The 27,624-nt window shown below is 41.9% G+C and overlaps 1 protein-coding gene across 1 annotated transcript; it reads right to left on the bottom strand.

Annotated features, from left to right (window-relative positions):
- Positions 1-965: 965 nt before the first annotated feature.
- Positions 966-27,624, bottom strand: LOC124025690 (growth hormone-releasing hormone receptor-like; the record flags this gene model as incomplete). Its single annotated transcript, XM_046339031.1, has 12 exons — positions 966-1,662; positions 4,654-4,695; positions 6,946-7,075; positions 7,808-7,899; positions 14,676-14,745; positions 16,916-16,976; positions 17,880-18,033; positions 18,222-18,354; positions 21,934-22,031; positions 24,071-24,171; positions 24,266-24,373; positions 27,516-27,624. Coding segments are annotated over 12 exons (1,200 nt in total), but the record flags the coding sequence as incomplete, so codon positions are not given.

The following is a 27,624-nucleotide window of genomic DNA, read 5'->3' on the forward strand; positions in this document are numbered from 1 at the left end:
AGAGCAAAACAGAGAAAGAGAGAGAGCAAAACAAAGAGAAAGAGAGAGAGCTAAACACACAGAGAGAAAGAGAGAGAGCTAAACACAAAGAGAAAGAGAGAGAACCTGGAGAAGAGTCCCCTAAGCAAGCTGGTCCTGGGGCTCTGTTCACAAATACAAACACACCCTACAGAGCCCCAGGACAACAGCACAATTAGACCCAACCAAATCATGAGAAAACAAAAAGATAATTACTTAACACATTGGAAAGAATTAACAAAAAAACAGAGCAAACTAGAATGCTATTTGGCCCTACACAGAGAGTACACAGCGGCAGAATACCTGACCACTGTGACTGACCCAAAATTAAGGAAAGCTTTGACTATGTACAGACTCAGTGAGCATAGCCTTGCTATTGAGAAAGGCTGTCGTAGGCAGACATGGCTCTCAAGAGAAGACAGGCTATGTGCTCACTGCCCACAAAATGAGGTGGAAACTGAGCTGCACTTCCTAACCTCCTGCCCAATGTATGACCATATTAGAGATACATATTTCCCCCAGATCACACAGATCCACAAAGAATTCGAAAACAAATCCAATTTTGAAAAACTCCCATATCTACTGGGTGAAATTCCACAGTGTGCCATCACAGCAGCAAGATTTGTGACCTGTTGCCACGAGAAAAGGGCAACCAGTGAAGAACAAACACCATTGTAAATACAACCCATATTTATGCTTATTTATTTTATCTTGTGTCCTTTAACTATTTGTACATTGTGTATATATATATATATATAATATGACATTTGTAATGTCTTTACTGTTTTGAAACTGTTGTATGTGTAATGTTTACTGTTAATTTTTGTTGTTTTTCACTTTATATATTCACTTTGTATGTTGTCTACCTCACTTGCTTTGGCAATGTTAACACATGTTTCCCATGCCAATAAAGCCCTTGAATTGAATTGAATTGAATTGAGAGAGCAAAACACACACAGAGGCACTGAAACATGGAGAGAAAGCTACAAGACAATATTTCCATAAAGCATGAAAAACAGGGACACGTTTGATGCATAAAACCCTCTATTTTCCAGTCTAAATGATTTTTGAACTTTGTTTTGTTAAAAAAAAACATCAACACTTTATTTGCTGTCCCAATACGAATTGGGATACAATCCTTGATGGTATAGTACCTCCGAGACTCTGTAACTCTCTGTAACTTAACCATAGATGATACTGAAGAGGAGAAAGAGCAGGAGGAGGAGGATGAGGAGGAGGAAGGGCATTTCACAGTGCTGCAACAGTTCATCTTGAGCTGGACACAATGGATGAACCCAGTGGTGGTCCCTTTAGCAATGAGATTGTGATGATGGAAAGAGAGGACATTGTATGCTTTAGGGACACAATGTACAGCACCCTCTCCTTCTAAAAATATAGAAGCAATGTGTGGAGGCCACAGGAATTAGAAGAAGAATATGACCGTTGTCCAATGGAAACTTCTGGTTTATTCCAACCCCGCCGAAAGACACACATATAGAGGTTGGAGAAAGGAGGAGGAGGAGGTGGATGAAGAATGTGGCCCTAGAAATGTGTGTCCATCTGACTTCCCTTGGCACCGGGCAGAACCACTCCGTTGCTGTTATCCTGCCACCTCAGCCACCTCATATGGATTTCCTTTTGGACCTGATACAAACAGATACACAGCCATAGAATTAGGAATTAGAATACTAGAATGGACGATGATGGGATAAAGGGCAACCATTTTGGTCAGGAGTTGGTCAAATATCATTTGCCAGTACTGTGATAAGATCATTGTGCAAAACAATGAATGTGAAGATTTTATCTGCACTGTATCTGTGTTAGCTATATTGCCAGACAGTTTTAGAGGAATGATTCCTTACATTTTTTCAAATTAACTGCCAATATGCCAACATTCCATTCAAAGTCAATCCACAGCTATACACTGGCTCCAAACAGTTGCTGATAGGACAGCCCAGTTGTAAATGCAACAAGTACTGATATTGTATCATATAACACCACTCACAGATTTCCAAGAAAACAGTATCTAAAACATTTATGGTCTGTTTACATATATTTTAGAGGCTATTTGTACAGAAAGTGTATAAAACCCATATAAACTGTATTTATAATTATACGACAGGTTGATTATAATTCCATTACACAATTTTGGATAAATTAAATGTCTTATTTTTATTTTCCTGCATGAGTAAAAGCAGGGAATGCATCACCTATGTCTCTACTGCCATTCAATCCAATTAGACTGGTTTGGAATTTCTTCTTGACCAAGATGGCTGCCATTTTCGCCCCATTATGGAACTTTATGACATATCCCCTCTAGTAATTTAATAGGATCTAAATACACACACACAAAGACCTCAGATTACATCACCACAGACATTGTAGGAGATACTTCAGATCACGACAGCCAGTTTTTAGTGTTGTTGAAAATGATTGGATGGATGAATAAATGAACGAATTAACAAACGAATGAAAGAAATTAATTGGAAAAAATGAATCACTTATTGACTATTGTGAGTTTCTATATACAGCAGCATTGAGTTGCATTGCTGAATTACACAAGCTAGTCATTAAGTGGTGCACATCTGAAAAAACCCAGCTGGGGTCAAATTAATTTATTTCTCAGCACTCTGTGTAAACTCAGTAGAGATTAATATTTTCCCGAAAATCTACCAAGTTTCAATACCGGGAATAATTCAAATTTATCTCTAGAGTCTCGGAAAATACCGCAAAAATCAGATGTGCCCCATCTACACCGTTTAAAACCAAGATGTGGTCACTATGGGTTCTCCCCAAATAAGAGTGGTGCTGCGCCACCTTGTTGGCTTGACTGCGCCACTATGTAAAGATTTCAGAGCAAATTAAACTGATAGAGCAACTATCATGCATTGCTAAATATATTTGATCACCAATGACATTGTTGTGAATTGCAAAACAGGCCTTTCATAGATTCATAGCGTTATCATGTTTCTCAATTAATTCAGCGCATTTCGACACAGAGCACACCCAGAGTATAGCATTTTCCAATCATACAACATTTGTAATGGCAGTCAAACCAAAGTTGCTAAGCTTTCTAGATAACCTCCTTTAACGAATGACAGAATATATCCTATATTTGGCAAAATCAAGTTGATGATTATACAGATGGCAGATCAGCTCATGAATAACGGGGGGGGGGGGTGAAGAGTGTGGAAATGGTTTAAATATCAAGGTATCTTAACGGGGATCATCTCTACTGTTATACCGTTTGTTGATCACACATTCTCTCCCGAAGCTCTCATACGGGCAGCAGGTGGGTGGGTGCTAACATTTGTCCTATTTCACACATGTGCATGTATTATGAGACACCCTCGGAGAGTGGGTTCTCGGCCAGGGATCAAACATTATGTGTTTGTTCCACATCCCACTCCCCCTGAGACACCCTCGGAGAGTGGGTTCACGGCCAGGGATCAAACATTATGTGTTTGTTCCACATCCCACTCCCGCTGAGACACCCTCGGAGAGTGGGTTCACGGCCAGGGATCAAACATTATGTGTTTGTTCCACATCCCACTCCCCCTGAGACACCTTCCGGAGAGTGGGTTCACGGCCAGGGATCAAACATTATGTGTTTGTTCCACATCCCACTCCCCCTGAGACACCCTCGGAGAGTGGGTTCACGGCCAGGGATCAAACATTATGTGTTTGTTCCACATCCCACTCCCCCTGAGACACCCTCGGAGAGTGGGTTCACGGCCAGGGATCAAACATTATGTGTTTGTTCCACATCCCACTCCCCCTGAGACACCCTCGGAGAGTGGGTTCACGGCCAGGGATCAAACATTATGTGTTTGTTCCACATCCCACTCCCCCTGAGACACCCTCGGAGAGTGGGTTCACGGCCAGGGATCAAACATTATGTGTTTGTTCCACATCCCACTCCCCCTGAGACACCCTCGGAGAGTGGGTTCACAGCCAGGGATCAAACATTATGTGTTTGTTCCACATCCCACTCCCCCTGAGACACCCTCGGAGAGTGGGTTCACGGCCAGGGATCAAACATTATTGACTGTGACCCTGGAGCAATGTTGCATATTTTTGTGGAATTGCATTGGTGCGACATTGGGGATGTTGTATTTATTTGGCAGGTCTTGTCATTCGATTTTTCAGGAAATGTGAAGAGTGTTCCAGAGACAACCCCGGGATCCATGGTAACCCATGTGAATAACCCCGGGATCCATGGTAACCCATGTTAATAACCCCGGGATCCATGGTAACCCATGTTAATAACCCCGGGATCCATGGTAACCCATGTTAATAACCCCGGGATCCATGGTAACCCATGTTAATAACCCCGGGATCCATGGTAACCCATGTTAATAACCCCGGCATCCATGGTAACCCATGTTAATAACCCTGGGATCCATGGTAACCCATGTTAATAACCCCGGAATCTATGGTAACCCATGTTAATAACACCGTGATCCATGGTAACCCATGTTAACACCTAAAACACTTGTGTAAGTTGCTTTGGCTACAAGCATCTGCTCAATGGCTTATATTATATGATTAGCTTCTGATTTATATCAAAGCAACATTTAGAGAGCAGAATGGTTGGTGTTTATTATTGTTGGAATGTCAGTGAAGGCTACTCACCTCTTGATTGAGAAAGCAGTAGAGGATAGCTACTATCAGCCCCTACAAGACAGAGGATATATCATCAATAACTCAATATTTATAGATTTTAAGTACCCAGATGTCCCTCAAAATTTAAGAGAAGTATAATTGTGAAGTATAATTGTTGCAAGTATAATTGTATATAAAGCCATAAAATGTATATTATATATTGCTGCACAGATTCAGCCATAGCGTCAACAGCTGAACGACCGCAAATATGTATTGTGCTTGTTAATGAGCTCGTTGTAAGCTATGCTAGTGTTGAACTAGTTGATGAGACTGGTTGTAATTCCCAACATAGTGCACTAGGGATCTGATCAAAAGTAGGGCCCTAAAATAGGGCGCCATTTGGGATGCAGGCACTGTCTAAACTCTCCTGCTTTTCCTGTCGCCTTTAGAACCTAAAGACGTGGCACGAATCAGTTTCTCACTCTTCCCATGAACAAAGCCTGTATTAGAGCTCATTTATGATAGGCAACTATGAGAAACAGGAATAAACTAACGGTTTATTTTTCTATATTTGATAAGTATAATTGTTGTCTTTATATGTTGTCTAGTACTGTCTTTTTGCTATCTAGGGCCATCTGCTGTGTTTCTCCCCAGTTGCCTACTTGTGGTGTGAACTGCTGACTGCTCATAACTTGCAGATCATTGTTGACACATTCACCAGAATCAACCGGCAGGGCAATTTGTGACTTGTTTTGGTAATCAGTGACTTTATTGTGGGGGAATGGTTTCTACTCTCTTAGGCAATCAGCAATTAGTACAGGGAGGTGTGCTCTCCACCTGTGCTTGGCAATTAGTAATTAGTGTTAGTTCTTCAGTCTCCCCTGGTTTCTCAGCGGCAGTTGTAAATGGCGGGTCGTGTCAGTCTCGTCGGAAAAACTAAGACCGTCGCCGAAACAAAGATGGTTCTGCAGAGATATAATGAAGGGAGGAGAGGGAGGCTACCCACCATTATCTCATTTGAATATCTTACAAAGTTATTTACAGATTCACATTTTGCTCTTTTGTAGCTTTTGGGGACATTTTTGGGGATGTTATCCAATTTTATTTGATCAGATTTTTTATAAGTTATGTAAAAGGCCAACTGAAAAACGAATATGCTATGATTATCAGGCTTTACATAGCTTGAGAATTGTTCATGTAAGTAACTGCTCTTTTTTAATATTCTGATGCCTTTTTTTACAGGCTGTAAAAGTGCTATCCATCCCAGGAATAATTTATGTAAATTAGATGTATATAAATATTCATTACATACGATGTACATGCCACAACACATTTTGAGGCAACATATCCACTTCATAAGACTGTGTCAGTGTTTTCTTTAGCCGGTAATGGCTGGCTATTGATCTATTAAAAATAAAAGCAGATGAATTAAATTGGCACCAGTCTATTGTCCAGGAGAAGAGGGGAAAGAAATCCATTGCGAAATAATGCATTTTAGCCTATTCATTGATTGAAATAGCAGTCGCTGTAGCGAGAGTGAAACGTGCCTCAATAAGACACATCAGTGCACAACAATTCTAAAAGCATTGGTGTGTAAAAATACTATTTTTTTCAAATGGTAAATTGAAACTCGCATAAGCAACTAGACGGACTTCACTCGCGGAGGGGGACATAGCAGATGTTCTCCGCTGGTGCCAATAAGAGGCTACTTTTCGCTCAATTAAATTGCACATTTTGCTTATTAAAAGATCGACTCTTTTCATTCTTATATTTACAGCAATAGTCATTTCGCTTTCCAAACTGTTTTTCTATTTGGTATTTGCCGAGCGCTCTGGCCAAATTGCAAGCCCTTTCCGACTGTAGGCTATGCGATCTAAAACAACCCGCAGCTTTAAAAAAAAAAATAAGCCAATGATCCTCTGTGGCCAAATCATGCTTTCTGGTGTAGTAGCCTATTTTGAATGATTATATTTGTTTATGGATAGAGGAGTAAGCTATTTAGGGAACTTCTAGCTTCCCTATCTTTATAGATGCCCCACCTATTTATTCTAACGTCTTCAAATTGCTCATCAGAATTCGGTTAGAATGCCGCATGCTGTTATATTTTGCGTTAAGATGAATTTCCATAAAGTAAATGTGACTGGAATTTTGAGCACAGTGAGTGGATGCCCCTCAGGTTGCCCAACCAATATGGATCCGGTACATTTCTTAAATGACCGGTAAATGTAAAGGCTTCCGGTCAAGTTTCCGGAGCCCACATTTTCCATCGGAAATCCTGGTGTGTGTGTGTGTGTGTGTGTGTGTGTGTGTGGATCAGAGTACCTGAAAGGACCCCATGCAGAGCTCGAACCAGAGGCGCACGCTAATATTGAAGTAGTCAGGTAGGAAGTTAAACACCATGTAGGGGGTCCCGAAGAGGGGGATGAGGAGCAGGGTTGACTTAGTCAGCCGTCTAGCAGAGAGGGAAGAGAAAATACGTTTGAGTAATAAGCTCTGGGGGATGTTCATGTTTATCAAATGAATTGGTCGCATACACACATTTAGCGGGTGTATAGCGAAATGTTGGAGTAACTGTGATTGTGTACAATAATGCATTTCAAAGTAATTTACGAGTGGGAAAATACTGGTATGATATTATAGATGTTCATGTCTTTTTTAAAGTCTACTTCACTGACCTTTGAGAATATAATAGGGCCTACATATGCATGAGGGCTTTTAGGGCTCTAGTCAATTACTCTGCACTGCCCTCCAATAAGGTATTCATCTACTAAGCCTCTTGAGTGGTGAAGTGGTGTAGGTTCCAGGTGGGTGAATTAGACCTTGCCCACATTGGAAGCATTCCATTACAAAAACATGTTTCCTTCAGCCCTTGACTACTCTCCTTCCTGGATATCAAGAGACTGGATAGGTAAGTAATGGGTAGATTTTCCACCATTGTTTTCACCTGTTAGTGCTCTCAGATTTGTGAGGGAAAGTTAAAGGTGGTGCAATGTGATCTCCCATTTATCTGTTGTAGACAGACATCATAATTGATGGAACAGTAGATATAATCTAGATTGTATCCTATAATTGTCTCTTCCTGTCTTTTCCAGACAGTAACTTCCCATTGGAACTGCCCAATCAAATCATCTCTCCCATATCGATCCATTCTTGTATCATCCAAAGGAAGAAAAAGAAACCTCACCTGTAGTTGTCGGAGTTATTGAACTGGATCAGACGAGGGTTCAGTTTCTGTATCAGGATTTTGATGATGTTCAGAAAGAGGATGAAATTGACCTGTTGATTTAATAAAAATTCTATCAATCATTTTATAAAGCCCTTTTTTTATCCACAGTGTCTGAGTGCTTTACAGTAACACAACATGAGTACAACTATAAAAAAACTTGGAGACAATCTTCCCAAGGGGATTCAATGAAGTAAACTAAACAATATCCCTCCTTTTCTGAGTTGCAACTTGCATTGCCATGGCAACAGGAAAATCAATCTGTACTTGGTATGGATTCAGGACAATTTTCCCTGCCTAGAATTGACAGAGATCAATTGAGAAATATCAGAATAAAGCATTAACTTTCTTTAAAAGTAGGCAAAAAACAATCACAAGTTCCCTGTCACATAAGTAAGGGATAAGGCTATGCATTCTATGGAAAATAATGAGTGACATGGAACGTGTTCCACGACGCGCTAGCTGAGTGGAACCACAGAACAATGAGACGGATATTTCACTGGATGTATGAACGTGAAGCATCCGCTTGGCGTTTCCACTCACTACCAAATATGGTAGCGAGAGGAAGCCCATTGGCCGGCAGTGGGAGAAGATGGCGTGAGATGGATTTTGTCCGACATTCTGCACATTTTCTCATCAATGAAACATTTGATCTCAATACAGTTTTCTGTTCCCCAAACTAGAATCATATGAACAGAGTGGCACAGAGACTTTACCCAAACTAGAATCATATGAACAGAGTGGCACAGAGACTTTACCCAAACTAGAATCATATGAACAGAGTGGCACAGAGACTTTACCCAAACTAGAATCATATGAACAGAGTGGCACAGAGACTTTACCCAAACTAGAATCATATGAACAGAGTGGCACAGAGACTTTACCCAAACTAGAATCATATGAACAGAGTGGACTAAGACTTTACCCAAACTAGAATCATATGAACAGAGTGGACTAAGACTTTACCCAAACTAGAATCATATGAACAGAGTGGCACAGAGACTTTACCCAAACTAGAATCATATGAACAGAGTGGACTGGCACAGAGACTTTACCCAAACTAGAATCATATGAACAGAGTGGACTAAGACTTTACCCAAACTAGAATCATATGAACAGAGTGGACTAAGACTTTACCCAAACTAGAATCATATGAACAGAGTGGCACAGAGACTTTACCCAAACTAGAATCATATGAACAGAGTGGACTAAGACTTTACCCAAACTAGAATCATATGAACAGAGTGGACTAAGACTTTACCCAAACTAGAATCATATGAACAGAGTGGCACAGAGACTTTACCCAAACTAGAATCATATGAACAGAGTGGCACAGAGACTTTACCCAAACTAGAATCATATGAACAGAGTGGACTAAGACTTTACCCAAACTAGAATCATATGAACAGAGTGGCACAGAGACTTTACCCAAACTAGAATCATATGAACAGAGTGGCACAGAGACTTTACCCAAACTAGAATCATATGAACAGAGTGGCACAGAGACTTTACCCAAACTAGAATCATATGAACAGAGTGGACTAAGACTTTACCCAAACTAGAATCATATGAACAGAGTGGCACAGAGACTTTACCCAAACTAGAATCATATGAACAGAGTGGACTAAGACTTTACCCAAACTAGAATCATATGAACAGAGTGGACTAAGACTTTACCCAAACTAGAATCATATGAACAGAGTGGACTAAGACTTTACCCAAACTAGAATCATATGAACAGAGTGGACTAAGACTTTACCCAAACTAGAATCATATGAACAGAGTGGCACAGAGACTTTACCCAAACTAGAATCATATGAACAGAGTGGACTAAGACTTTACCCAAACTAGAATCATATGAACAGAGTGGACTAAGACTTTACCCAAACTAGAATCATATGAACAGAGTGGACTAAGACTTTACCCAAACTAGAATCATATGAACAGAGTGGACTAAGACTTTACCCAAACTAGAATCATATGAACAGAGTGGCACAGAGACTTTACCCAAACTAGAATCATATGAACAGAGTGGCACAGAGACTTTACCCAAACTAGAATCATATGAACAGAGTGGCACAGAGACTTTACCCAAACTAGAATCATATGAACAGAGTGGACTAAGACTTTACCCAAACTAGAATCATATGAACAGAGTGGACTAAGACTTTACCCAAACTAGAATCATATGAACAGAGTGGCACAGAGACTTTACCCAAACTAGAATCATATGAACAGAGTGACACAGAGACTTTACCCAAACTAGAATCATATGAACAGAGTGGACTAAGACTTTACCCAAACTAGAATCATATGAACAGAGTGGCACAGAGACTTTACCCAAACTAGAATCATATGAACAGAGTGACACAGAGACTTTACCCAAACTAGAATCATATGAACAGAGTGGCACAGAGACTTTACCCAAACTAGAATCATATGAACAGAGTGGCACAGAGACTTTACCCAAACTAGAATCATATGAACAGAGTGGACACAAGACTTTACCCAAACTAGAATCATATGAACAGAGTGGACTAAGACTTTACCCAAACTAGAATCATATGAACAGAGTGGCACAGAGACTTTACCCAAACTAGAATCATATGAACAGAGTGACACAGAGACTTTACCCAAACTAGAATCATATGAACAGAGTGGACTAAGACTTTACCCAAACTAGAATCATATGAACAGAGTGGCACAGAGACTTTACCCAAACTAGAATCATATGAACAGAGTGACACAGAGACTTTACCCAAACTAGAATCATATGAACAGAGTGGACTAAGACTTTACCCAAACTAGAATCATATGAACAGAGTGGCACAGAGACTTTACCCAAACTAGAATCATATGAACAGTGACACAGAGACTTTACCCAAACTAGAATCATATGAACAGAGTGGCACAGAGTGGACTTTTTACCCAAACTAGAATCATATGAACAGAGTGGACTAAGACTTTACCCAAACTAGAAATCATATGAACAAAGAATCAGTGGAACAGAGACTTTACCCAAACTAGAATCATATGAACAGAGTGGACTAAGACTTTACTAGAATCCAAACTAGAATCATATGAACAGAGTGGCACAGAGACTTTACCCAAACTAGAATCATATGAACAGAGTGGACTAAGACTTTACCCAAACTAGAATCATATGAACAGAGTGGACTAAGACTTTACCCAAACTAGAATCATATGAACAGAGTGACACAGAGACTTTACCCAAACTAGAATCATATGAACAGAGTGACACAGAGACTTTACCCAAACTAGAATCATATGAACAGAGTGGCACAGAGACTTTACCCAAACTAGAATCATATGAACAGAGTGGCACAGAGACTTTACCCTTTGGGCTCTGCCCATCTTCTTGCTTGTTCTGCCCACTATGACTTGTGTTGCCATTGGAAACGACAGGCTGTGGGCTATTGGTTTAGTTATAAAAATCTTTGGTGGAACGAACCTTCCAAAGAGTTGCATTAGTTTTCAGAGAAAGCAAAGACACAAGTTGATTATCCTTTTATACCGTGGCTATAATTTAACACATTTGCAGCAAGAAATGTCTTCAACCGCCACTGAAGTTGCCTTGGTAACCAAACAGACTTGCCAGTTTAGCTAACTTAACCATCAGTCCTAGCTTGCTATTATGACAATTTAATTCAACAATGCCTGTACTGTTTTCAATTTGACGTTTGCTTTCAAAAGCAGCTCAAACATAGAACATGTAAGAATGAACTATAGCCATTGAATTCTACCATGCTGACATACTGTACCATACGTTATTTAAGCAGTAAGGCCCGAGGAGGTGTGGTATATGGCCAATATACCACTGCTAAGGGTTGTTCTTGGGCAATCAGCATTCAGGGGCAATCAGCATTCAGGGCTCGAACCACCCAGTTTATATTTATTATAGGGAGCCTTGCTGTATTGATTCAGGGCTCGAACCACCCAGTTTATATAGGGAATACTGATTGGATGAGCAGCGTTCCAAGCCTTGCTGTATTGATTCAGGGCTCGAACCACCCAGTTTATATAGGGAATACTGATTGGATGAGCAGCGTTCCAAGCCTTGCTGTATTGATTCAGGGCTCGAACCACCCAGTTTATATAGGGAATACTGATTGGATGAGCAGCGTTCCAAGCCTTGCTGTATTGATTCAGGGCTCGAACCACCCAGTTTATATAGGGAATACTGATTGGATGAGAGCAAGCCTTGCTGTATTGATTTCCAAGCCTTGCTGTATTGATTCAGGGCTCGAACCACGCAGTTTATATAGGGAATACTGATTGGATGAGCAGCGTTCCAAGCCTTGCTGTATTGATTCAGGGCTCGAACCACGCAGTTTATATAGGGAATACTGATTGGATGAGCAGCGTTCCAAGCCTTGCTGTATTGACCGCCACACACACCTATGCCTGCTAACAGTTCCATCTGAAAATGATTCCCAAATTATTACATAATGTCATGTTCATGTAGCTGTCTGAATCATCTTGTGTATTTATATCAACTCACATTATCCCCCCTTGCTTCCAGTCTAGTATTTAGTTTGGTAAAGCAGAGGTTAATATGAACCTTGAGGTCTGCCTGTCTGGAAACATTTCACTGTTGAATTTTGATCTCTGAAGAACATACATAATCTGGTCTGGGCACTGTTCACTCTAACTTTATCTGAGCCAGTTGAAATTATGCATCAACGTCATTATTATGGGACATGTCCAAGAAAATGGCAATAGATAAAATGATCAAACAAACTCAAATGCAGCTTGTGTAGTGTCATTGGGGGGCCCCGAGTGGCGCAGAGGTCCAAGGCACTGCATTGCAGTGCTAGAGGCGTCACTACAGACCCAGGTTTGATCCCGAGGCTGTATCACAACCGCAAGTAATCAGGAGTCCCATAGGGCAGCGCACAATTGGCCCAGCATCATCCGGTTTAGGACAGGGTTTGGCTGGGGTAGGCCATCATTGTAAATAAGAATGTTCTTAACTGACTTGCCTAGTTATATGAGGGGAAAAAACTGGTTCAATGTTTGACGTGAATGAGTTAGCTGAAGTTTGCTAATTAGCTAGCAAGTGACAAGAACGTTATTCAGCCTGCGTAGCCACCATTTTGTTTAGAATGGATGACCAGTTCTGTATCACAGTACAGAATACATTCCAGTATTCAAGATATAGCACTGCCTCATGTGCCTTATTGTTTAAAGTGGAACTGACTGTTTTAGCAACATGAAATATTGTTCAAATTGGTCTATTTACACCTCCAGGAAGAATGACACTTAAAAAAAAAACATTTGCTATATGGTGCACTCAATGTATTGTAGTTGAATAGCTAGCCTAGGCTACTGCTCAAATGTTGCTGTCATAGGCCTATTCATGGTGTTTTGTTGCAGGTTTAGTTTTTTAGTTATTCATTCTCAAGCTTTAACAAAAGACCAAAGCCAGACTACAACATTTTAGTAGCCTAGCTAGGACTGTGGCATGCGCCTGTACACTTTCCCTCCACTGTGTGCTGTAAATGGGACACACGAAAGCAGCACAATTGAATTTGAATACACTGATGCAAGCACATCAGGCTGTAATTACTAGATGACTCAACTGTTGACTCATTTATACTGTCCTATTCGGCCCGCAGGCCTTGTGTGTCCTATTCGGCCCGCAGGCCTTGTGTGTCCTATTCGGTCCGCAGGCCTTTAAAAAAAATATATATTTATTTTTACCTTTATTTAACCAGGCAAGTCAGTTAAGAACATATTCTTATTTTCAATGACGGCCTGGGAACAGTTCTGCACGACAGATTTGTACCTTGTCAGCTCGGGGGTTTGAACTCACAACCTTCCGGTTACTAGTCCAACGCTCTAACCACTAGGCTACGCTGCTGGCCTTGTGTGTCCTATTCGGCCCGCAGGCCTTGTGTGTCCTATTCGGCCCGCAGGCCTTGTGTGTCCTATTCGGCCCGCAGGCCTTGTGTGTCCTCGGCCCGCAGGCCTTGTGTGTCCTATTCGGCCCGCAGGCCTTGTGTGTCCTATTCGGCCCGCAGGCCTTGTGTGTCCTATTCGGCCCGCAGGCCTTGTGTGTCCTATTCGGCCCGCAGGCCTTGTGTGTCCTATTCGGCCCGCAGGCCTTGTGTGTCCTATTCGGTCGGCAGGCCTTGTGTGTCCTATTCGGCCCGCAGGCCTTGTGTGTCCTATTCGGTCCGCAGGCCTTGTGTGTCCTATTCGGCCCGCAGGCCTTGCGTGTGCGCTAGCCTATTAGCCACGTTATGACTTACCTTTGATCATTGCCCTTGCTAGTTTGATTGTATTGACATTCCCAGCCTTTAGTTACATCTGTCCGTTTCTGTTCAAAATATTGAGTCATTGAAACTGAACCAGTGCATCCTGAATGGAGACAGCAAACAATGTACCAGGACAGCTGTGATTTACAACCTGATATTTTTGGGACTACAAAGAAATGTATTGATGAATTATATTAATTATGCATTGAACTGCATCCATCTATTCTGCCAACAATGTCTTACTGTACGTCATGGAATTTGTGAAATATAACCTATTTTTATAACCTCTTAAAGTTGGTTTTGAGGCATAAACTGGGAATTATATATTTTTGACTGATATTATGATTGTTTGTTTGTTTAATATCTGCAAAGTAGTTAATGCTTTAAGTTCCTCTTTAAATAATGTGTACTCTAGAATGCCCTTCAAGCTAGTCAGAAAGGAGAATTGAACAATGACATGATATAAATGGCCTATAATGAGTAAGTATCTCCCTTTAAAATATGACACATTGTGTATGAATGACTGCACCCCTGTAGGGTCTACTCACCCCAATAGAAACAACAATTGGCCCTTTTACGATCCACCAATAGGGGGAGTCCTCGTTGATGTCCCAGCATCTATAGGAGGAGATGCGAACGACCGGTCAGACAGAACTCTCTGGTGGGAGTAAGAGTCACTAGAGTCTTTCTCAGTGAATATTATAGTTCCATGTAAACACTGACGGTACAACCCTACTGAGAATAGCGAGTAGCACATTTTCCAGAGGAAAGAAAATGGCTTCAATTGAGGACAGGATCCGATTCGGGTTATCAGGTATACAGTGCATTCGGAAAGTATTCAGATCCCTTGACTTCTTCCACATTTTGTTACATTATAGCCTTATTCTAAAAGTTATTACATATATTTTTCACCCTCATAAATCTACACACAGTACAATACCCCATAATGACCAAGCAAAAACAGATGTAGACATTTTTGCAAATGTATTAAAAATAAACTTCACATTTACATAAGTATTCAGACCCTTTACTCAGTACTTTGTTGAAGCACCTTTGTTAGCAATTACAGCCTCGAGTCTTCTTGGGTATGACGCTAAGAGTTTGGCACACCTGTATCTGAAGACTTTCTACCATACTTCTCTGCAGATCCTCTCCAGCTCTGTCAGGTTAGATAGGGAGCGTTGCTGCACAGCTATTTACATGTTTCTTCAGAGATCAGGTTCAAGTCTGGCCTCTGGCTGAGACACTCAGGGACATTCAGAGACTTGTCCCGAAGCCAGTCCTGCATTGTCTTGGCTGTGTGCTTAGGGTTCTTGTCCTGTTGGAAGGTGAACCTTTGCCCCAAGTGGGCTGTCATGTGTCTTTTACTGTGGAGTGGCGCCCGTCTGGCAACTCTACCATAAAGGCCTGATTGGTGGAGTGCTGAAGAGATGGTTGTCCTTCTGCAAGGTTCTCCCATCTTCACAGAGGAACTCTGAAGCTCTGTCAGAGTGACCATCGGGTTGTTGGTCACGCCAAGGCCCTTCTCCCCCGATTGCTCAGTTTACCCGGATCGCCAGCTCTAGGAAGAGTCTTTGTGGTTCCAAACTTCTTCCATTTAAGAATGATGAAGGCCACTGTGTTTTTGGGGACCTTCAATGCTGCAGAAATACTTTGGTACACCTACCCAGATCTGGTAGGGGTACCAACACAATCCTGTCTTTAATTGGAGGTGGACTCCAATTAAGTTGTAAAAACATTGCAAGGATGATTAATGGAAACAGGATGCACCTGAGCTCAATTTCAATTCTCATAGCAAAGGGTCTGAATACCTACAGTATGTAACCTCAGCAAAAAAAGAAACGTCCTCTCACTGTCAACTGCGTTTATTTTCAGCAAACTGAACATGTGTAAATATTTGTATAATCATAACAAGATTCAACAACTGAAACATAAACTGAACAAGTTCCACAGACATGTGACTATGTGAATAATGTGTCCCGTAACAAAGGGTGGGGGGTCAAAATAAATCAAAAGTAACAGTCGGTATCTGGTGTGGCCACCAGCTGCATTAAGTACTGCAGTGCATCTCCTCCTCATGGCCTGAACCAGATTTGCCCGTTCTTGCTGTGAGATGTTACCCCACTCTTCCACCAAGGCACCTTCAAGTTCGCGGACATTTCTGGGGGGAATGGCCCTTGCCCTCACCCTCCGATTCAACAGGTCCCAGGTCCCAGTGCTCAACGGGATTGAGATCCGGGCTCCTCGCTGGCCATAGCAGAACCGTAGAGAGCTTTTTATGTCTCTATTTTGGTTTGGTCAGGGTGTGATTTGGGTGGGCATTCTATGTTATTTTTTCTATGTTTTGTATTTCTTTGTTTTGGCCGGGTATGGTTCTCCATCAGGGACAGTTGACTATCATTGTTTCTGATTGGGAACCATACTTAGGTAGCTTTTTCCCATCGAGGTTTTGTGGATAGTTGTTTTCTGTTTAGTGTTTTGCACCTGACAGTACTGTTTCGGTTTTGTTTATTCACTTTGTCATTTTTGTTTCAGTGTTCTGTTTAATAAAAAGTCATGAACACTTACCACGCTGCGCTTTGGTCCGATTCCTCCTCTTCAGAAGACGACACCCGTTACAACCTGTTTTTGCTTTGTCATTATGGGGTATTTATTGTGTGGAGTTTGAGGAAAATAAATCATTTTCATCAATTTTAGAATAAGGTTGTAATGTAAAAATGTGAAGGGGTCTGAATACTTTCCAAATGCACTATACAGTACTGTGAGAGAATGACAGAGTAATACTCACTCAGTATCCTCAAAATACACCCTGGACCCAATCCATATGACTGTGAAGATGATGGGTACACCTAAAAATGAAGGCCAAGAATCAACTTGAAAAGGAAACATGTTCATGTGAAATCATAATGTTAATGTAATGAGTGGAGGCAAATGTAAACGTTTGTGAAGATGGAATGTGCTGTTTGGCTGAACATGAGTGACATATAGTAATTATAGAAAATAAGATGTACATTTTGGACTAGTCGGTGGGATGTAACAATTATATGCTGAGATGTAGCACTTACTGAGTAATTATGGAGAACATAGAACTAAGTACTACTTGCAGTAGCTGGACAGGTTTTACTAGAACTTCTCGGTAACCTACTCCCGTTCTGCTTCAGTTAAATACACCTGAATGTCTAAGGACCAAGCATTGAAATGGTAAAAGTAATGTATTTAAGCATTTCATTAACTGAGTGGGAAACACCTGCTGTTCACATCTCAGCAGAATGTGCATCATGATCTGATTGCGGGAGAAATGGTGGCAGAACTATTCATTATCAATCTCTTGATTCATATGCATATCAAGGAGGCACCCCATCGAAGAAAAAATATGTATCTCAGATGATTAATAACTGTAATAAGCATGCATCACTAGACAGCATAGGGGGGGGTATTATTAAACTCTTAATCCAATCCAAAATACCAGTGAGATTTGCCACAGGCCACTAAGTTTAACTTAGATTGTTCCATAATGAAAGTTTACTCCTGTCTAGAGAGTTATTTGTGCCATTTAAAAATAGTAAGCAAGTGATATTTTGTTTTGCACAGTTTGAGTTCATTTGAATTCATTTTAAAGCGCATAGTGGAATGAATATCAAACAGGATTTGAATAGTGACACACCACGAACCCAAGCCACATAAACAAATGGCTCTTAAATGAACTAAAGGAATTAGTACAGACAGACAGGGGCGAGGTGGAAAGTGCTTACCCCAGCCCAGCAGGCCAAAGCCCCAGAGGCAGCGACGGTAGTGGTGGAAGGAGGAGAGGAGCAGTGAGTTGAGGTAGAGGGCCTCAACCAGGAGCCAGAAGAAGTTAGTCATGACACAGTAGTGACAGAAGGCCACTGATGCCTTACAGGCTGCCTGGAGAGAGGGAAAACCAGGGAAGAGGTCATTGAGAAAGACAATCAGAGAGAGAGAGAGAGGGCATGGGAAGGAAGATTGAGAAAGAGAGGTAACAGTAGTGGGAAGTGGAAGGTGCAGTGGTTGATTTACGGTGGACAGGGTGCATTGGTTGATTTATGGTTAACAGGGTGCAGTGGTTGACTTACGGTGGAGAGGGTGCAGTGGTTGGTGTCGTCGCTGGCGAATAGTGTGGCGTCCTTGATGAACACAGCCACCGCCTTTAGCATGAAGGTGACAAACAGCTGGATGTGAATATAGTTCCTGGCACAGTGAAGCCTCCTGGGAAGAACCACAGAACACAGTCAGGACCAAGGACCGCAGGTTAAACACAAAGCAGGGTCAGGACCAAGGACCACAGGTTAAACACAAAGCAGGGTCAGGACCAAGGACCGCAGGGCAAACACAAAGCACGGTCAGGACGAAGGACCATAAGGCAAACGCAAAGCAGGGTCAGGACTAAGGACCGCAGGTTAAACACAAAGCACGGTCAGGACCAAGGACCGCAGGTTAAACAAAAAGCAGGGTCAGGACCAAGGACCGCAGGGCAAACACAAAGCACAGTCAGGACCAAGGACCACAGGGCAAACACAAAGCACGGTCAGGACCAAGGACCGCAGGTTAAACACAAAGCACGGTCAGGACCAAGGACCGCACACACAAAACACAGTCAGGGCAAAGGACCACACACACACAAAACACAGTCAGGACAAAGGACCACACACACACAAAACACAGTCAGGGCAAAGGACCGCACACACACACAACACCATCAGGACAATCTTCAACTTAAGCCTACTAGAAAGTGTGTGCCCTCAGGCCTGGAGGGAAGCAAAAGTTATTCCCCTACCTAAGAATAGGAAAGCCCCCTTTACTGGCTCAAATAGCCAACCAATCAGCCTGTTACCAACCCTTAGTAAAAATTGTGTTTGACCAGATAAAATGCTATTTTACAGTAAAGAAATTGACAAGACTTTCAGCACACTTATAGGGAAGGACATCCAACAAGAACAGCATGTACACAAATGACTGATGATTGGCTGAGAGAAATTGATTATAAAATAATTGTGGGGGCTGTTTTGTTAGACTTCAGTGCGGCTTTTGACATTATAGATCATAGTCTGTTCCTGGAGAAACGTATGTATTATGGCTTTACACCCCCTGCTTTATTGTGGATAAAGAGTTACCTGTCAAACAGAACACAGAGGGTGCTCTTTAATGGAAGCCTCTCATCCAGGTAGAATCAGGGATGCCCCAGGGCAGCTGTCTTTTTGAAACTTTACTAACGACATGCCACTGGCTTTGAGTAAAGCCAGTGTGTGTATATATGCGGATGACTCAACGCTATACACATCTACTGTACCACAAGTGACTGAAATGACAGCAACACTTAACAGAGAGCTGCAGTTAGTTTCAGAATGCATGGCAAGGAATAAGTTAGTCTTAAATATTTCAAGAACTAAAAGCATTGTATTTGGCACATCATTCACTAAATAATATGGAAATTGAGCAAGTTGAGGTGACTAAACTGCTTGGAGTAACCCTGGATTGTAAACTGTCATGGTCAAAGCATATTGATACAACAGCAGCTAGGATGGTCCGTCTATAATAAAGCGCTGCTCTACCTTCTTAACGGCACTATCAACAAGGCGGGTCCTACAGGCCCTAGTTTTGTCGCACCTTGACTACTGTTCAGTCATGGGGTCAGGTGCCACAAAGAGGAGCCATTGCAAATGGCTCAGAACAGATGGCAGTTCGATGAACACAGAGAGCTAACAAATCAAATCAAATGAAATAATAATAATATGCATGTCAATCTCTCCTGGCTCAAAGTTGAGGAGAGATTGACTTCATCACTACTTGTATTTGTGAGAGGTATTGACATGTTGAATGCACTGAGTTGTCTGTTTGAACTACTGGCGCACAGCCTGGACACCCATCCATACCCCACAAGACATGCCACAAGAGGCCTCTTCACAGTCCCCAAGTCCAGAAGAGGCCCACAGTACTACAGAGCCATGACTACATGGAACTCTATTCCAATCAAGTAACTCATGCCAGCAGTAAAATTAGATTTAAAAAACAGATAAATATACACCTTATGGAACAGCGGGGACTGCGAAGCAACACAAACACAGAAACATGCATACAAACACATGATAACATACACACATGGATTTTGTGTTGTAGATATGTGGTAGTAGAATGGAGGCCTGAGGGCACACATTTATGTTGTGAAATCTGTAATGATTTTATATTTAACCTTTATTTAACTGTTTACAATGATTACAATGATGGCCTACCCTAGCCAAACCCGGACGACGCTGGGCCAATTGTGCGCCGCCCTATGGGATTCACAATCACAGCCGGATGTGATACAGCCTGGATCTGAACCAGGGACTGTAGTGATGCCTCTTGCACTGAGATGCAGTGCCTTGGACCGCTGCGCCACTCGGAGCATGTATTGTAATGTTTTTAAAATGTATAACTGCCTTAATTTTGCTGGACCCCAGGAAGAGTTGCTGCTGCCTTGGCAACTGCTAATGGGCAACAGCTAATCCATAATAAATACAAATACAAAAGGACCACACACACACACACACACACACACACACACACACACACACACACACACACACACACACACACACACACACACACACACACACACACACACACACACACACACACACACACACACACACACACACACACACACACACACACACACACACACACACACACACACACCCCTGTCAGGACAACGGATTACACACACAACACCATCAGGACAAAGAACACACACCCACAACACCGTCAGGACAGAGGACACACACACAAAACATTGTTAGGACAACGGACCACACACACACACACGAAACACTGTCAGGACGAAGGACCACACTTCTCAACCAACAATTGAAAGACATTAAAATGAGGTCAAGGAGAATAGTACAACAATAGGGGAGCCTCAGGTTTAGAAACAATCATGTGTTGAGAAGAGACCCCCTTCACAAACACACCCCACAGAGCCCGAGGACAACAACACAAAATTATGTGTTGAGAAGAGACCCCTTCACAAACACACCCCACAGAGCCCGAGGACAACAACACAAAATAATGTGTTGAGAAGAGACCCCTTCACAAACACACCCCACAGAGCCCGAGGACAACAACACAAAATCATGAGAACTAAAAAATCATAACTTGACACATTGGAAAAAAATAACAAAAAACAGAGCAAACTAGAATGCTATTTGGCCCTAAACAGAGAGTACACAGTGGCAGAAAACCTGACCTGTTGCCACAAGAAAAGGGCAACCAGTGAAGAACAAACACCATTGTAGATACAACCCATATTTATGCTTATTTATTTTCCACTGTGTTCTTTAACCATATGTACATTGTTACAACACTGTATATATATATATATATATAATATGACATTTGTAATGTCTTTATTGTTTTGAAACTTCTGTATGTGTATTTATTTATTTTCCCTTTTGTACTTTAACTATTTGCACATAATATGACATTTGAATATCTTTATTCTTTTGGAAGTGTAATTTTTACTGTTAATTGTTTATTTCACTTTTGTTTATCTACTTCACTTGCTCTGGCAATGTTAACATATGATTCCCATGCCAGTAAAGCCCTTAAATTGAAATTGAATTGACAGAGAGAAAGAGAGAGAGATAGAGATAGAGTGCGTGCTGGCGTTAGCAGGTGTTTGTTACTGAGATCATAAATTATACCACTCGGCTTTAGTATGCCCTCCCCTCCAAATTCTAGCCATTCTTTTTCTTCACCCAACAACGACCTCAAAACAATCTCCTGTTGTGACCTTTGACCTCCTCCTACCTGAAGAGCAATAGGATCACCACGGCGATGAAGAGGAAGACCAGGGAGGTGCCGTAGCCGATGGTGTAGATCAGCTTGACAGTGGCAAAGTAGGAATCCTGCATAGTTTTCACATAGAGATCAGAACTCATATTCAGGCTCAGAGTAGTGGAACTGATCTAAGATCAGCGTGTCCATATACTTTTGTTCATTATGATCTAAAAACAAACAGATCTTATATCGGCACTCCCACTTGACACCAGGACCTGTACTAATGAAGCCTCTCAGAGTACGGGTGCTCATTTAGGACCAGTTCTCTATTTTAGATCATAATAAGTACAATTATATGAACAGGGGACCTGATCCTAGATCAGCTTTGAGGCTCTGGGGTCATTCCATGTCATTTCAGCAAGCCATGACACCCACTCAGATTATTCTGAAATCGTTTCTGTAGTTAGAAACAGATAAGATAATTCCTGAAACACTATCCAGAGTAGTGATGCTGGACGGGCGGGCAGGTGCAGGCAGTGATCGGTTGAAAAGCATGCATTTAGTTTTACTTATATTTAACAGCAGGGGGGCTGAGTCACTGGCTTGCTAGTGCTCTCCCATGCCGTCCCTTGACAGGAGTCAAGTCACTGACGTTACACCCCCCCAAAGAGTTAGTCTGTTTTATCTGGTGAAATTTTCCTGCCTTATCTGGTTTCTTGTGTGATCTTAAGCATGCTTCCACTAATTCTTCCATCTCTCTCTTCGCTCGCAGAGGACCTAGGCCCTAGGACCATGCCTCAGGACAACCTGGCCTGACAACTCCTGACTGTCCCCTTCCCCAGTCGACTTTTCTGCTGTTCTGCCTGCTGCTATGGAACCGGACCTGTTCATCGGACCTGTTCATCGGACCTGTTCATCGGACCTGTTCACTGGACCTGTTCACCGGACCTGTTCACCGGACCTGTTCATCGGACCTGTTCACCGGACCTGTTCACCGGACCTGTTCACCGGACCTGTTCATCGGACCTGCTACTTTATCCCGGAACTGATGTTTTAACCCTCCATCTCTCTCTGCCACATCTGCTGTCTCGCCCTCTGAATGCTCGGCTATGAAAAGCCAACTGACATTTACTCCTGAGGTGCTGACCTGTTACACCCTCTACAACCACTGTAATTATTATCTGACACTGCTGGTCATCTAGGAACGTTTGAACATCTTGAGGAACAGTCTAGTCTTAATTTACATGTACTCTTTTAATCTCCACAGGCACAGCGAGGTTCCTGCTTTCTAGTTTTTTTTTCCTAGCCACCGTGCGTCTACTGTATATCTGCATTGCTTGCTCTTTGTGGTTTTAGGCTAGGTTTACCTATAAGCACTTTGTGACATCTGTTGATGTAAGAAGGGCTTTTTAAATACATTTGATTGATTGAAAGTATTATGGAGCTGTTGCTTAGAGTATTGATACTTCAACCTTTGTAATGCACTCCCTTTGAACATGGTGATTTTCATCCCCCCCCTGTTCAGAGAAATTAGCCATTGAAGTCACTTGCAATCTTTACCATAAATTAGTGTGGAAGTACCAAGTGTTGCCCACTAGATGTCGCTGTTCCTGCTACTGCCACCACACCATTTTATCTATTTTTCTGGTCTCTTGTGTTTTATAAAATTGTCTTTGCAACTTTGGGTAGAAAACCAATTGCTCATGATGATAATATCAGTCCCATGACTTGAATGAGATTTCCAGCTATAGGTTTTTTTTCACAACTGCCACCAGTTTGGCCCCAAAACATTTACAACATTGACATATTAAACACCATACTATTTATTTCACTATGAAACCCTGAAAACCAATGGTGTTCACTACATTGATGGTTTATATTTAGGATAATGTTTACAGCTTTATCATGGTTTTTACAATTTTTAAATAATCTTATTTGATGTTATATATATTTTACATGTGATGGGGCCACACAGAGGGACAGAGATAATAACAAACACTTGTAATAATTTTGTAATAAATACCCAAAAAGGCAACTAGATGTCATCGATAAATTCATATATTCCTTGAAAGTTACCAAAATTCTGGTTGTTTACTGGTAAATTTCCAGTAATATACTCTCCCTTCGCATCCCTACCCCTGAACCTTATCTCTAAACTCTCTTTCACCTCTGGAATGGGAACGTCGTCGCCCACACTACAGGCCGTGTGGTACGGGGGGAAGGGGCGTGACCATCCGATGCTGGTGCAGTTTCTGCTGACTGACCCTGCTGAGGTAGAGGCCAAAGGTTATACAGTACTGTCACATACACATCAGTACATCTCCAACCACTATGTGAACTGATAAACAAATGTCACCTGCACCTGTGTTATTCCCCCAAAAAGAGAAGACAGCAGGACAGGTTGTGTTGATCATCTCCCCAACTGCAGCATATGGCCAGCACACCACAGAGTCCCAGAACGGTAGACAACCTTCCAGAGAGAGAGAGAGAGAGAGAGAGAGATGATGATGTCTAGTCTACAGTACATTCATTCATAAAACTACTAATAACACACAAACAATTAGACGTTTTCATATCAAATCAAATCAAATCAAATTTATTTATATAGCCCTTCGTACATCAGCTGATATCTCAAAGTGCTGTACAGAAACCCAGCCTAAAACCCCAAACAGCAAACAATGCAGGTGTAAAAGCACGGTGGCTAGGAAAAACTCCCTAGAAAGGCCAAAACCTAGGAAGAAACCTAGAGAGGAGCCAGGCTATGTGGGGTGGCCAGTCCTCTTCTGGCTGTGCCGGAACCATATCTTTATTGAACACACCATGAAAACATTCACAGTGCAGGGTGGAAAAGTATGTGAACCCTTGGAGGTGTTGGATGCAATGTGGTTGATACTTGCACTGGCCATCGGATAGGGGTGGAGTGATGGTGAAGACGATACCAAATGTTAGATTTTTTGGTTTGACCCTCCTTTGGCAGCAATAACCTCAACCAAACATTTCTGTAGTTGCGGATCAGACCTGCACAACGGTCAGGAGGAATTTTGGACCATTCCTCTTTACAAAACTGTTTCAGTTCAGCAATATTCTTGGGACGTTTGGTGTGAACGTCCTCTCTTGAGGTCATGCCACAGCATCTCAATCGGGTTGAGGTCAGGACTCTGACTGGGCCATTCCAGAAGGCGTATTTTATTCTGTTGAAGCCATTCTGTTGTTGATTTACTTCCGTGTTTTAGGTTGTTGTCCTGTTGCATCACTCAACTTCTGTTGAGCTTCAATTGGCGGGCGGATAGCCTAACATTCTCCTGCAAAATGTCTTGATAAACTTGGGAATTAATTTCTCTGTCGATGATTGCAAGCTGTCCAGGCCCTGAGGCAGCCCCAAATCCTGATGCTCCCTCCACCATACTTTACAGTTGGATGAGGTTTTGATGTTGGTGTGCTGTGCCCTTTTTTCTCCTCACATAGTGTTGTGAGTTCCTTCCAAACAACTCAACTGTAGTTTCATCTGTCCAGAGAATATTTTTCCAGTAGCGCTGTGGAACAATCAGGTGCACTTATACAAACTTCAGAAGTGCAGCAATGTTTTTTTGGACAGCAGTGGCTTCTTCCGTGGTGTCCTCCCATGAACACCATTTTTGTTTAGTGTTTTACGTATCGTAGACTCGTCAACAGAGATGTTAGCATATTCCAGAGATTTCTGTTAGTCTAGGATTCATCTTAACCTCATTGAGCATTCTGCGCTGTGCCACTCAAGGACATTCAGAGACCTGTCCCGAAGCCACTCCGGCCTTGTCTTGTCTGTGTGCTTAGTGTCGTTGTCCTCATTGAAGGTGAACCTTCACCCCAGTCTGAGGTCCTGAGCGCTCTGGAGCAGGTTTTCATCAAGGATCTCTTTGCTCTATTCATCTTTCCCTGACTAGCCTCACAGTCCCTGCCGCTGAAAAACATCCCCACATCCCCCATGCTACCACCACCATGCTTAACCATAGGGATGGTGCCAGGTCTCCTCCAGACATGATGCTTGGCATTCAGGCCAAAGAGTTCAATCTTGATTCCATCAGACCAGAGAATCTTGTTTCTCATGGTCTGGAGACCTTTAGGTGACTTTTGGCAAACTCCAAGTGGGCTGTCATGTGCCTTTTACTGAGGAGTGGCTTCTGTCTGGCCACTCTACCATAAAGGCCTGATTGGTGGTGTGCTGCAGAGATAATTGTCCTTCTGGAAGGTTCTCCCATCGCCAAAGACAAATTCTGAATCTGTCAGATTGACCATTGGGTTCTTGGTCACTTCGACCTCATGGCTGGCTTGGTATTTGCGCTGACATGCACCGTTAATTGTGGGACCTTATATAAACAGGTGTGTGCCTTTCCAAATCATGTCCAATCAATTGAATATACCACAGGTGGACTCCCAAGTTGTAGAAACATCTCAAGGATGATCAATGGAAACATGATGCATCTGAGCTCAACTTTGAGTCTCATAGCAAAGGGTCTGAATTGTTATGTAAATCATGTATTTAATTCTTTTTTTTTTATACATTTGCAAAAATGTCTAAACACCTGTTTCTATTTATCATTGTGGGGTATTGTGTGTAGATTGATGATGGGGAAAAAAAGTATTTTAATCCATTTTATAATAAGGCTGTAATGTAACAAAATGTGAAAAAAGGGAAGGGGTCTGAATACTTTATGAATGCAGTGTATATAGACCTTAAAGGAATAGCTCACCTCAACTATGCACTGTATATAGACCTTAAAGGGATAGCTCACCTCAACTATGCACTGTATATAGACCTTAAAGGGATAGCTCACCTCAACTATGCACTGTATATAGACCTTAAAGGAATAGCTCACCTCAACAATGCACTGTATATAGACCTTAAAGGGATAGCTCACCTCAACTATGCACTGTATATAGACCTTAAAGGGATAGTTCACCTCAACTATGCACTGTAGCTGCTCTCTTTTTACATTTTATAATAGACTTACCACTTTTACACTAGAATTGTTTTGGAATCTGGTCTTTCAACAAACTATTGTCTATAAACCATTTATTCAATGCCCGACTCTCATGTTTATGTCACGCCTTGGTCATTGTATCTTGTGTTTTTGTTATATGTTTGGGTAGGCCAGGGTGTGACATGGGTTTATATGTTGTATTTCGTATTGGGGTTTGTATTAATTGGGAGTGTGTATTAGTAGGGGTGTGTCTAGTTAGGCTTGGCTGCCTGAGGCGATTCCTAATTGGAGTCAGCTGATTCTAGTTGTCTCGGATTGGGAACCGTATTTAGGTAGCTTGAGTGTGCGTTGTATTTTGTGGGTGATTGTACCTGTCTTTGTGTTAGTCACCAGATAGGCTGTATTAGTTTCTCTCGTTTGTTGTTTTCGTATTTTCAGTTATTTAATGTACCATATTTTCTTCATTAAATGTCATGAGTAACCTACACGCTGCATTTCGGTCTGACTTTCTACAAACAACAGACGAAGATCATTACAGTTTACATGTGAACATACTATATATCATATTATGACTGACTATTCATTGAGATGAGCAGTAAACTGGAGAGTGAGAAAATGTAATGGCTCATTCTAAGACGATAGTGACACGGATACCTAGTGTACTGTGGTTGTTGTCATGCTCTGCGATGTATTGAAGACAATGCCACTCCTCTCTCTCCAGCTGTAATATATACTCGCAGTCTGGGTGCAGACTGGACAGATC

The sequence above is a fragment of the Oncorhynchus gorbuscha genome, unplaced genomic scaffold (assembly GCF_021184085.1).
Source record: "Oncorhynchus gorbuscha isolate QuinsamMale2020 ecotype Even-year unplaced genomic scaffold, OgorEven_v1.0 Un_scaffold_2351, whole genome shotgun sequence".
Lineage (NCBI taxonomy): Eukaryota > Metazoa > Chordata > Actinopteri > Salmoniformes > Salmonidae > Oncorhynchus > Oncorhynchus gorbuscha.